Source organism: Lithobates pipiens, unplaced genomic scaffold (assembly GCF_037356315.1).
Source record: "Lithobates pipiens isolate NorthernLeopardFrog02 unplaced genomic scaffold, aLitPip1_a1.2 Scaffold_13, whole genome shotgun sequence".
Classification (NCBI taxonomy): Eukaryota; Metazoa; Chordata; class Amphibia; order Anura; family Ranidae; genus Lithobates; species Lithobates pipiens.
In genome coordinates this window covers 282,539,385-282,552,378 of record NW_027507718.1, presented here as the reverse complement: position 1 = coordinate 282,552,378, position 12,994 = coordinate 282,539,385, and the positions used below count along the sequence as shown (strand labels likewise).

Below are 12,994 nucleotides of genomic sequence, written 5' to 3'. Positions count from 1 at the left end.
CTCAATTTTAGTCATACATTTAGGCCAAAATGTATTCAGCCACATGTCTTTGGTAAAAAAAAAGTCAATAATTGTATATTTATTGGTTTGCGCAAAAGTTGTCACATCTACAAACTAAGGTACGTTTTCTGGAATTTACGCAGCTTTTAGTTTACGACTGCCTATCTCATTTCTTGAGGTGCTAAAATGGCAGGGCAGTACAAAACCCCCCCAAATGACCCCATTTTGGAAAGTAGACCCCCTAAGGAAATTGATAAGAGGCATGTTGAGCCCATTGAATATTTTATTTTTTTGCCTCAAGCGATTGAATAATGACAAAAAAAAAATTTTTTTTTTTTTTTTACACAAAGTTGTCACTAAATGATATATTGCTCACACATGCTATGGGCGTATGTGAAATGACACCCCAAAATAAATTCTGCTGCTTCTCCTGAGTACGGGGATACCACATATGTGGGACTTTTTGGGAGCCTAGCCGCGTACGGGGCCCCGAAAACCAAGCACCGCCTTCAGGCTTTCTAAGGGCGTAAATTTTTGAGTTCACTTCTCACTACCTATTACAGTTTTGAAGGCCATAAAATGCCAAGATGGCACAAAACCCCCACAAATGACCCCATTTTAGAAAGTAGACACCCCAAGCTATTTGCTGAGAGGCATGTTGAGTTCATGGAATATTTTATATTTTGCCACAAGTTGCGGGAAAATTACAAACTTTTTTTTTTTTTTTTTTTTTTTCACAAAGTTGTCACTAAATGATATATTGCTCACACATGCCATGGGCATATGTGAAATGACACCCCAAAATAAATTCTGCTGCTTCTCCTGAGTACGGGGATACCACATATGTGGGACTTTTTGGGAGCCTAGCCGCGTACGGGGCCCCGAAAACCAAGCACCGCCTTCAGGCTTTCTAAGGGCGTAAATATTTGACTTCACTCCTCACTACCTATTACAGTTTTGAAGGCCATAAAATGCCAAGATGGCACAAAACCCCCACAAATGACCCCATTTTAGAAAGTAGACACCCCAAGCTATTTGCTGAGAGGCATGTTGAGTCCATGGAATATTTTATATTTTGCCACAAGTTGCGGGAAAATTACAAACTTTTTTTTTTTTTTTTTTTTTTTCACAAAGTTGTCACTAAATGATATATTGCTCACGCATGCCATGGGCATATGTGAAATGACACCCCAAAATAAATTCTGCTGCTTCTCCTGAGTACGGGGATACCACATATGTGGGACTTTTTGGGAGCCTAGCCGCGTACGGGGCCCCGAAAACCAAGCACCGCCTTCAGGCTTTCTAAGGGCGTTACAGTTTTGAAGGCCATAAAATGCCAAGATGGCACAAACCCCCCCCAAATGACCCCATTTTGGAAAGTAGACACCCCTAAATTTAGGGGTACACTAGTGAGACTAGGTAATAAATGGCGGGTGCCCTGAAACTATAAAAAAATAACTAACCAACCAGCGTCACCTGTAACAGTTATATGGTGATCACTGGTGAAAGGGTTAACTAGGGGGCAATCAGGGGGCTTTATGCGGTAGTATATGGGGGTCCCTGGCGCTATAAAAAGCTGCGGCGAACCTAAATACCTACTTGCCTAACTAGCGTCACCTGTGACACTAATACAGCGATCAGAAAAACGATCGCTTATTAGGCTGGGTTCACACTGGAGCGATGCGGGAACGCCACGAATGCGCGGCGGGTTCCCGCATCGCATGCCTCCCGGCGGCAGTTCACACTGCCCTATGCGAACTGCTGGGAGTGTCAGTGAAATGTTACTGACACCCCCAGATCAGTTCGCATATCGCAGTGCGATCTGCAAACTCGGATCGCATGGTGTGAACACCCATGCGATCCGATTCTGCTGCGGGCCAAAAAAAGGGTCCCGTGCGAATTTGCGGCGGGTGCGGCGGGTGTGGCGGGTGCGGCGAATGGCTGAACTCGAATCGCACAGAGATCGGATGTGATTTGCACTGCAGTGCGAATCACATCCGTTCTCAAACCGCTGCAATCTGAACCCAGCCTTAGTGACACTGGCGACGGGGGGTGATCACGGGGTTAAACCTTTATTGGGGGGGTTAGGGGGGTACCTTAGAACTAAAGGGGGCTAACCCTAACTGCCCTAACAGTTATTAGTCACAAATGACACCCGCCGGGTGATCAGGGGGTTAAACCTTTATTAGGTAATAAATGGCGGGTGCCCTGAAACTATAAAAAAATAACTAACCAACCAGCGTCACCTGTAACAGTTATATGGTGATCACTGGTGAAAGGGTTAACTAGGGGGCAATCAGGGGGCTTTATGCGGTAGTATATGGGGGTCCCTGGCGCTATAAAAAGCTGCGGCGAACCTAAATACCTACCTGCCTAACTAGCGTCACCTGGGACACTAATACGGCGATCAGAAAAATGATCGCTTATTAGGCTGGGTTCACACTGGAGCGATGCGGAAACGCCGCGAATCCGCGGCGGGTTCCCGCATCGCATGCCTCCCGGCGGCAGTTCACACTGCCCTATGCGAACTGCTGGGAGTGTCAGTGAAATGTTACTGACACCCCCAGATCAGTTCGCATATCGCAGTGCGATCTGCAAACTCGGATCGCATGGTGTGAACACCCATGCGATCCGATTCTGCTGCGGGCCAAAAAAAGGGTCCCGTGCGAATTTGCGGCGGGTGCGGCGGGTGTGGCGGGTGCGGCGGGTGCGGCGAATGGCTGAACTCGAATCGCACAGAGATCGGATGTGATTTGCACTGCAGTGCGGTGCGAATCACATTCGTTCTCATAAACCGCTGCAATGTGAACCCAGCCTTAGTGACACTGGCGACGGGGGGTGATCACGGGGTTAAACCTTTATTGGGGGGGTTAGGGGGGTACATTAGAACTAAAGGGGGCTAACTCTAACTGCCCTAACAGTTATTACAGTCACAAATGACACCAATGCAAAAAAAAAAAAAAAAAAAAAAAAAAATGACATTGGTGTCACTGTGACTGGGGGGCAGGGGTAATTGGGGGGGTGATCGGGGGGTAAAGGGGGGGTGTGAGTGTGCCTGGCATGTTCTACTGTGTGTGGGATGTGTTGGTGCAACTCACTGATCCGCTCTCCTCCGTGTCGGAACGAAAAATACTGACACGGAGGAGAGAATACATCACTTCCTCTCCTGTGTTTACATTACAGGAGAGGAAGTGATGTCACCGGGGATTTCTATTCGTCGGGAGCGATCGCGAGGGGGTGGCCATGAATGAATGGCCGTCCCCTCGTCCGGGATCGCTCCCGAACGAAAACCGACCGCCGCAGGCACCGGGCGGGGGCCCGATCGGGCCCCCGACCCGCGGGAGGCAAATCACGTACATGTACGTGCTTATGCCTGCCCGTGCCATTCTGCCGACGTACATCGGCGTTAGGCGGTCGGCAAGTGGTTATAGTGGAACTTTAGTCAGAAATTGTAGATCACTTCAGGCTGGCCCCTTTTGCAGGTATAGCTATGTAAAACATTAAAAATGAATGTCTATAGTTTTTAAAATAAAGTAATACACAGTTTAACCCTCTCTGCACATGTTCAGTTGCTCTCCATTTTTAGACATTTTAAGACCCCTTTCACATTGTGCCGCCCCGGGTGTCAGCGGTAAAAATAGCACTGCTTTACCGTCGTTTTAGCGGTGGCAGTTTTAACCCCCCGCTAGCGGCCAAAAAAGGGGTTAAATCTGCCTTGCCAGCACTGCCTCATTGATTTCAATAGGAAGGAGCGATGGAGGTTAGTTCACCGCTCATTCACCACTCCAAAGAAGCTGCTGGCAGGACCTTTTCTGACTCCCTGCCAGCACAACGCTGCAGTGTGCAAGCTCAAGGGCTTTCACACTGGAGTGAATGGAGCAGCCTTTTTAGGGCAGTTTGCAGGCGCTATTTTGAAAGGCTATAGCACCTGCAAAACACCCCAGTGTGAAAGGGTTCTTAGGCACTGCCAAGTTTGTAGAGGCCGATCTGCTGACAGCCTTAAAGCAGTATTAAACCCTCCTTATCATTTAGAGCCATGGAAGCTGCTTCTGTTTGATTTGCAACTGCCATAGTACTGCGCATCTGATCAGTTATGACACCATACATTTGATGGTTTGACAGTTTGGTTGAGGAAACAAGCAAATATGACAGTTATCATTCCTGGCATTGCTAACGGAACTGTAAGCTAACCATTTTATTTAAGGCAGGAGCTTTGACTGGCGTTCAGAGAGATTTAACAAAGCTTGTCTGAAACCTTGTTTTGAAGCAAGTGTAAACTTGCCGTTAATGTGTATTGAAGCTGAAACAAGTATAAAGTGGACTTTTTATCACAATCTTAAAAATAGTGTGATTTATTAGCGCTACTAATGTTTTGGTAGCCTCACCAAAGCCCCATCATAGCCCCACCAAAGCCTCATCGAAGCACAAAGCAAACGCAAGGTGTAAACAGGACTGTAAGCTAACCATTTTATTTAGTGATAGGGGCTTTGGCTGGCGTTCAGAGAGCGTTAACAAAGCTTGTCCGAAGCCTTGTTTTGAGGCAAGTGTAAACTAGCCCTAAGAACACCTAGGGAATGGTAGACCGCCATATATATATATATATATATATATATATATATATATATATATATATATATATATATAACATTTTTATTTTTGGGTTTAAACATGTTTTAACACATATGTTATTTTTTATTCCAAAGCTAAGTCTAACAAATATAAAGTGTTATAATATTATTATTTATTGCTATTTATGAAAAAAAGGCTTAAGTGCATGTTGTTTTGCTCTTATTGTTTCAGTCAAACAAGGTTCCAGTTGTGCAGCCGTCACATGCAGTGCATCCCCTCACACCTCTCATCACATACAGCGACGAGCACTTTGCCCCGGGAGCTCACCCTTCACATATTCCATCAGATGTCTGCTCCAAGCAGGGTATGAATTGCAACTCTAAATATAAGAAAATGCTTTTGTGTATTTTACTGGAAGAGGTAGTTCTTTTTTTTCCCTGCTGGGTCCTTTCAGAAATGGGAAACTTTTACTTACATGTAAAGGTCATAAGAAAACAATGGGGGTTATTTACTAAAGGCAAATCCACTTTGCACTGCAAGTGCACTTGGAAGTGCAGTCGCTGTAGATCCGAGGGGGGCATGCAAGGGAAATAAAAAAACAGCATTTTAGCTTGTATATGATTGGATGATAAAAATCAGCAAAGCTTCCCCTCATTTCAGATCTTCCCCTCAGATCTACAGCGACTGCACTTCCAAGTGCACTCGTAGTGCAAAGTGGATTTGCCGTTAGTAAATAACCCCCTATGTATTGCAATACATAGCAATTCCGTTCATGCTATTAGATCCCTTAGACCCCTTTCACACTGGGTCATTTTGCAGGCGATATAGCGCCTGCAAACCAACCTGAAATAGCCGGAGCGGTGCGATAGCAGGACGGTCAAAAAAAGTCTTTGGAGCGGTGAAAGAGCAGTGTATACACCGCTCCTGGCCATTAAAATCAGTGGGGCAGCACGGCTATAACGCCGGCAATAAAACCACCCCTCTAGCGGCCGAATACCTCCGCCAAAAGGACGATAAAGCAGTGCAAAAAATAGCGCTGTTTTACCGCCGACGCCGCTCCCGCCGCAGTGTGAAAGGGGCCTTAGTATTTTCATTGTGGGCAGTCACCAAGCCATTATTATTGCAGGAATTAAGCCACCCTGAATAGCACTGTATTTCAAATGTATTGTTAATAATTTTAGACTAATTACCTTGTAAGAACATTTTGTATATCTCTCCCACATCAAACATTAAAAACATACTTGTGTAAAATATTCTTAATATAATATAGCTATTATTTTGAGAACAAAAACTTCAATACTGGTACAAAAAAAGTGCCCTGGGGTGAGGACTACTACAACAATTAAAGAGTAATTATATGTTTTCCATTTATTTAAAGTGACATGGACACACTAATAATCTCTTCAGATTGATGGTGTACATGACCTTCTTGTAGCTTTTTCTCCTTTCATACATTATACATTTCTGGTGCTGTTGTTTCGCCTTACAGGTTACTTTCATCTTACCATTGGATAGGTGGTTATTCTTGTTCTAATCTAGTCCATTAAAGCCTTTGTTGTAGATCTACAGCAATTATAACTACAAGAACTGGGCCCATAAATAACCAAACCATTTTACTTAAGATCATCCTATGCGGAGAAAAGAATCACATTTCACTACACTATTAAAACACGTGGGGGCAATTATTCATGTAATGGTTTTGAAGAAAACAAGTTTGCTAGCTCTTATCCTGTGTAAATCATTGAGGTTTATTTGGTATCTACAAAATGTAAGTGCTAAACATATCACCTAATTTCATATAAGCATATCTATGTGTATAACAAACACTTGTTTGTATACGTAGCAAATATCAAGGTGTGTTCTAATTTAAAGGTTGGGAATTGTATTCATTCAAAAGCCTGATTGGAAAAGTGAAAACATTCTTCTAAACTTTGTTCTACCTCCATAGATGAAGCAGCTATGTAATCTAAAATAAAATAAAAATACTGTTTTATATTCAATGACACCCTGGCCTAATACATCACCAAACAATTTTGGCAAGAAAAGGTAAAATATGGAGTGGCAAACAATGAATGCGCTGGAGGCTCAGCTCATGTGATCTTTGAGCTCTCTTAAATCAGCCATACATGGATTAAAATTCAGCCAGTTCAGCAGGGGCTGGTCAAATATCAATCCAAGTATGGGCAATCTATCAATTGACTTGTGTACAGTCAGCCTTTCAGGTTTTTCCTGAACGATTAGTGCCACCAGCTATAGGCGGCAACGGTAATCATTGTGTTCTGGTGGCAAGGAAGGCTCCGTGTCAGCAGAACACAATAGCACTGCGGGAGGGAGTCTCCCATCAACAATGACTGTGTTGATGAGGGAATCGGGATATTTTCTTTCCTGCCATTAGGACCAGCGTTAGACAGCTGCAGTGACACACTGATGCTGGAGCATGAAAGTAAGTATGTTTTTTTATAGTACCTCATATTTCTCCTTTTAAAGAAACATTAGGACACATTTACTCAAAGGGTAAAGGCTGTTTACTTAGCAACTTCAATATTTACTGAACTTAGGTGAAGGTGCACCTTCGTTCACTTCAAACAACCAGCCATATACTAGTAACTATCCTGTTTTTAATTCCCTCTGGAAAGTGAACGTTGACTTTGCTAAGTGGACAACCTCTGCTGTTTAGTAAATCAGCTAGGGGCATGCTGCCCATGAGGCCAATTGATGTGATCATCTCAAACGGCACCCATGAGCACTCTATCCTCTAGCCCTATGTCTTTCTTATATAATAAAATGTACAATAAAGAGATTTGGACTGGAAGGTGAATTTTGCAAGGGAACTTGCCTCAGAGCCTAATGAACATTATGAAGTTGTACTTGGCAAAAAAAATACCCAATCACGTGCAATAAAATGTAAAAAAAACAACATGTTTGCTTGCATAAAGTTAGAGCTTTACCTCATTCACTAAGCTCTGGAGCAAATTACCATGTAAAGTGCAACTATCCTTGCAAAATTAAATCTATTTACCATAAGTAAATTAACCCCTATGTGTAGTCCACCACCAAACTATGGTTCAAAGCAGTAAACCATCTATAATATACAAAGTATACACTACTTTAAAATTAAGAGTGCTAAATCAGTGACTGCCCATCAATACGGGGGGGGGGGGGGTTGTTTGTTTCTTGTTTTGAAGCATGTGATTAGAGCCAGAGGCCGTAATTAGCTTCAAAAAAGGGTGTACTTGGGGCACAGAGCACTGCGCCCGAGAACCACCCAGTTGTGTGACAATAGTGAATTAATATTCAATATTGTCTTCCTGATTCTCCTCATGGCCAATCAGGAAGTGGATCCTGAGACCTGTCACCCGATTGGGTGAGAGGAGAATCGAATCGATTCTATTGTCCGCCAAGGAGAAGGAGGGAGGAGACGCAGGGAAAGCCACCAAAGCAGAGGAGGAGACGCAGGGTGAAGCCACCACTCGGAGGAAGCACTGCCTGTGTCCTAGATGGGTTAAGTGTGGGGCTGGTGACCGACTGACCTGGGGTGGGGTGGTGCCTGTGACCCGACCGACCAAGGGGAGTGGATTGTTTGCCGCCCCCCTCCAAAAAATATACCACCAGCCGCCACTGGTGCTTATTTTACTACTAAAATCTGTCCATAATGCCGAATTTATTCATTGTGTTCATATAATAACAAGTCTTGTATGTATTATAAAGTTTAGAATTACAGAGTAGAAAGCAGACATTGACTAGGGAAATGAACAAGGTTTTGGTGGCAAGGTGTTTACTCAAGAACTTGTAGGGTTTACAGTCACTGAGTGTATACTGAAATATGATGTGTAGCTCTTTGTGGGAATTTTCTTTGTACTCTTTTTGTTCTACAAAAAAAAGTGCTACTAAGGCAAAACAGCTTGACCTTGCCGCCCAAAGCCGTTAGCTTGATGAAGAGCTTAGTAGAAACTGGAGTGACAGTTGGGAGCCAAGTGAATCATATCAAGAGTGAGCATTAGAAGCCTAAAAATGATTCATAATTAGTCGGTGATCCTCTGTGGTTCAAAATGGAGAGAAAAAATTGTAATGCAACCTTTGGGGAATGTGTGTTAATGGACAGGCCCTAATATAATGTACCTAATCTACATTCTGTATTTTAAGCCAAGTTTTTGGCAGCTGTCTGCTTTAAACGTTATTGTTGTTTTTTCAACTTTCATTAAAACAACAATCGTGGAACTAAGCTAAAACATTACAGTTTAAAAGAACTGCTGGTTTTCTGGGAAATACTGATCTCTTGTTGGTGCTGGGCCAGGGGTGCTAGTTGAGTTTTGAAGGGGTTAAATCAAAATCACAAATTGCCTAAGCACCTTATAAATGTAAATTTCATGGTTATTGCATTATGCATGCTGTTCATGTATATTTTTTCTCATCCATCAAAAATAGAACAGAACTGGAGGACAGTGACTAATCCATTGAGTGCTGAGAAGGAATTAATGTCCTCCGGGGGTAGAATAGCAACACTTACCTCTTTTTTTTTTTACGTTGGATCCTAACATTATTTGTTGTACATTTTTCTACAGTAAAAAAGTATATACTGTCCTGGCATCTGTCTATATACACGTGAGTGCCCTTTGAGCCGATGTTTGATGTGATATTTTATTAACAGGCATGCACAGGCATCCTCAAGCACCTGACCTTCCTACCTTCTACCCCCTGTCTCCTGGAGGAGTGGGCCAGATGACACCACCTCTTGGCTGGTGAGTTTATACTAACTGAGATATCTGCAGATATAAATCAGAAAAAAAATTACAAATGTATATGTGTAATCATTGTATAATCACTGTAGCATGTAATCCATATTGTTTAGAACTAAAGCCTGGTTCACACTTCGACTTTGAGAGCACATGTCGCATTTACAAATGTTTCCCGTCTTAACTGGTCCGACTTTGGAATAGGTTCCTGCACTACTTTGGTCTGACTTCTGTCTGATTGTAGCCCATAATATTGAATGGAAGATGCATCAAAGTCAAATCCTCATCTTAATTGATGTAATTTGGATCCGACATTACAGGAAGATTACACAGGCATTAAAGTTGCTTCAAAGTCGTGTCAAAGTCGTGCCGAAGTCACGCTGAAATGGCCTGGCAAGTCGCTCAACTTTCATGTTGGAGTAGTGTGAACCTGGCCTACAGCTCATTTCAAGTAATGCAATCTGTACTTATTCTTTGAGATGCACTGTGGTGTGCATATATGTACACCGAAACAATCTGGTCACCATTGAAGTCAATGTATGATCACTGGTCTGCACATGATGACAACCCAACTGATGGTCTTTCCTCCTCCATGAAGATCTTTCTAGTCTCCTTTAGCAATCAAATGCACAATGTAGACAGCCTAATGAATGCCAAACCTGGTTGAAATTGCGTCATGGGATGACAGCCTTCGAAAGCCAGTGACTACTTTTACTTTCTGTGGTTACAAAGTTAAAAAAGCGGTATGGTTTAGCATTTTGAAAGCAGAAACTCCAGATATGATCCTTGGTGGTATTTCAGTATCTAGGCAGCAGTTTGTTCAAATGAAAAGTGTATTTGTAAAGCAAATAGCACTAATGAATTAGGTAGACACTGATTTTTGAGTAGGGAAGGGTAATTATTATTAGATTTTTTTTTTTTTACTGTGCAAAAATCCTACCAAGCCGTGTAGAATGAGCGGCGCTAAATACTCAGTGAATATGCTAATAATACACAATCTCAAATCAAATGTATACAGTAAAGTATACACATAACATAAATAAAATTGATTGTTACCACTTTAAACTATAATAGCAACACCCTGAGAAGTGATTAGTTGCAATAAATTCTATGAATGAATAAATAAATAAAGTGTTCAGTTTTTAAACACAAAGAGTCCAACATTCATTAGATAGTGAGCAGTGAATCAATTATAATTATAATTCATAAAGACTTCCAGAAACACTCCTCCACCACACCACCGCGCCTGTGACTTCAATCCCCTTATGTGCACACACTGTAAAATTTGTGATTTTTTTCAAATTTTTTGTCCCGGTGTCAATGGTCACATAAACAAATAGCATGAATCTCCCCAGAATGTACACAAATGGCAATTAAAAATTAAAGTGATTGTAAATGATCAACTTAACTTGGTAAAACAATCCATTTACTTTAAAATAGAAATGAAAGGCAAAACATTTGTTTATAGATATAAAAAACATTATAAATACATTCTTTCCCCTTTTATTAAGTGATTACATTCCCTCTGTTCACAGCTGGGGGCAGGAGAAGCAGTAGCACACTGAACTTGCCAGTGAATGACTGTGTAGCAGGGGTGTGTCAGGAAAATTGGATCATTGGAATAGAGCAGACCGAGTTCCCAACATAGCTAGAGAACTGACTACACTGTGCTCTCCTGCTTGATGTGGTCACTTATTAATAGAAAAGCAAAGGGACTGAAGAGAACACCAGGGATTTCACACAAATGGAGCAATACAAAGAAACAATATACTTTTTCATACAAGTACATGGTACAGCAGGCACACATCAGGAATATGAAATGTTGAGTTTACATACGCTTTAACAAAAGGTCTAACCCTTCCCTACTCCACTTTAAACTAAAAGAAATTTCCTTACAAAAAAAAGTCTGCCTCCCAGCTATGTGCTCATGCTTCGTGCTAACGCGTCTCATCACTATTAACTTTGCCAAGGACCTTTGACATAGTCAATATTAATTAAATCCATTATTATTATTATTTTATTATTATGGCGGACACATCGGACAATTTTGACACATTTTTGGAACCATTGGCATTAATACAGCAATCAGTGCTAAAAAATTGCATTGATTACTGTAAAAATGTCACTGGCAGTGAAAGGGTTAACCACTAGGTGGCACTGTAGGGGTTAAGTGTGTCCTAGGGAGTGAGTCTAACTGTGGGGGTGAGGGGCTGTGTGTGACACGTCACTGATCAGCGCTGCCAATTACAGTTCTGATCAGTGACAGTGTCACTAGGCAGAATGGGGAGATGCTTGTTTACATTGGTATCTCCCCATTCTTCCTCACCGTGAGACGATCGCAGGTATCTCCGCGGACAGCGATTGCGGTCACGGTGTTCCCGGTGGGCACACATACGCATCGCCAGCAGCGCGTGAGTGCCCGAAAGCCGCCTCTTAAAGGGCAAAGTACAGGTACGTTAATCTGCCCTTCTGCTGCAGTATATCTGCGTGAGGCGGTCGGGAAGCGGTTAATTATATGACTGGAGTAAAGTTTTACTTGCAAGAGAAATATAATTCAGATGTTTGCTTTTTTGAACAGAAACACTTTTGTTACAAATTATTATGAAATTAATTCATTTAATTTTGTGTAAAAAAAGTATTGCAACTAACATGGGGGTTGAACAAATTCTGGGGACTTTTCAGTGTTCTTAATTTATGTGAAGATGACTTAATCAAATATTCCATTTTCTATGTTTGCCAAGAGAATCATGTGATTTAAACAGTTAACAATTTAGGTTTGGGTTGTCTCCCAAAACCACTGTTCTTTTTCTTTTCTGTTTAGGAAGAATTTCAATCTAAATAAAAACTTGTCTATGGTTTCTAATTGCAAAGTTTTTTTTTAGATCTTTAAACAGATTAATTGTTGCACTTCTAACAAAAAGCAACTGTTCAATAAAAACGACTTGATTAAAGAATATATATCCAATTAACAATTTTTCTTTCAGGTTATACCAAAGGTATACCAATGTGAAAATTAACTACTTCACCTACTAGGAGTGGCTGTAACTATTCCCCCCCCCCCCCCTCATCTATATGACTAGAGCCCCATGCACAATGATTGCTTTTTTTTTTTTCTGATAATACTTTTATATTGTATGATGTGATTGGTAGCTCTGTAGTGCCTTGTTCTTTAACAGCCTTTGTTTTTTCCATTTTGAAATATGCAAATGATAGCACATGCAAATGATAGCCATACTACCTATTCAATATATTTATTCAATATTCAATATTCAATATATACATTTTATAGATATATGGGTTGATTTACTAATGAGTGCAAAATCTGGTGCAGCTCTGCATAGAAATCAATCAGCTTCCAGTTGTTTTTTTTTAGGTCAAAGCTTAATTGAACAAGCTGACATTGGATTGGCTGCCAGGTACAACTGCACCAGAATATGCACGCTCCGGTTTTAGTAAATCAACCCCATAATGTAAATACAAGGATAAAATTCATTCATATTAAAAAGCTAGAGTCTCCTTCCATATCATTCTACACCAGTATATACTGTATGTATGTATGTATGTATCTATCTATCTATATATATATATATATATATATATATATATATATATATATTTACAGGCATATTCCACTTTTAAGTACACAATGGGGTTTATTTACTAAAGCCAGAAAGTGAAAAATCAGGCTCACT

The 12,994-nt window shown here is 41.3% G+C and overlaps 1 protein-coding gene across 8 annotated transcripts in view; it reads left to right on the top strand.

Annotated features, from left to right (window-relative positions):
- Positions 1-12,994, top strand: part of LEF1 (lymphoid enhancer binding factor 1) — a 156,193-nt gene that overhangs the window by 92,008 nt on the left and 51,191 nt on the right. For all 8 annotated transcript variants that reach the window (XM_077476694.1, XM_077476689.1, XM_077476690.1 and 5 more), the window contains 2 exons: positions 4,801-4,933; positions 9,218-9,308. In XM_077476694.1, the coding sequence (XP_077332820.1) occupies positions 4,801-4,933; positions 9,218-9,308 (224 nt within the window). The remainder of the gene's footprint in view (positions 1-4,800; positions 4,934-9,217; positions 9,309-12,994) is intronic.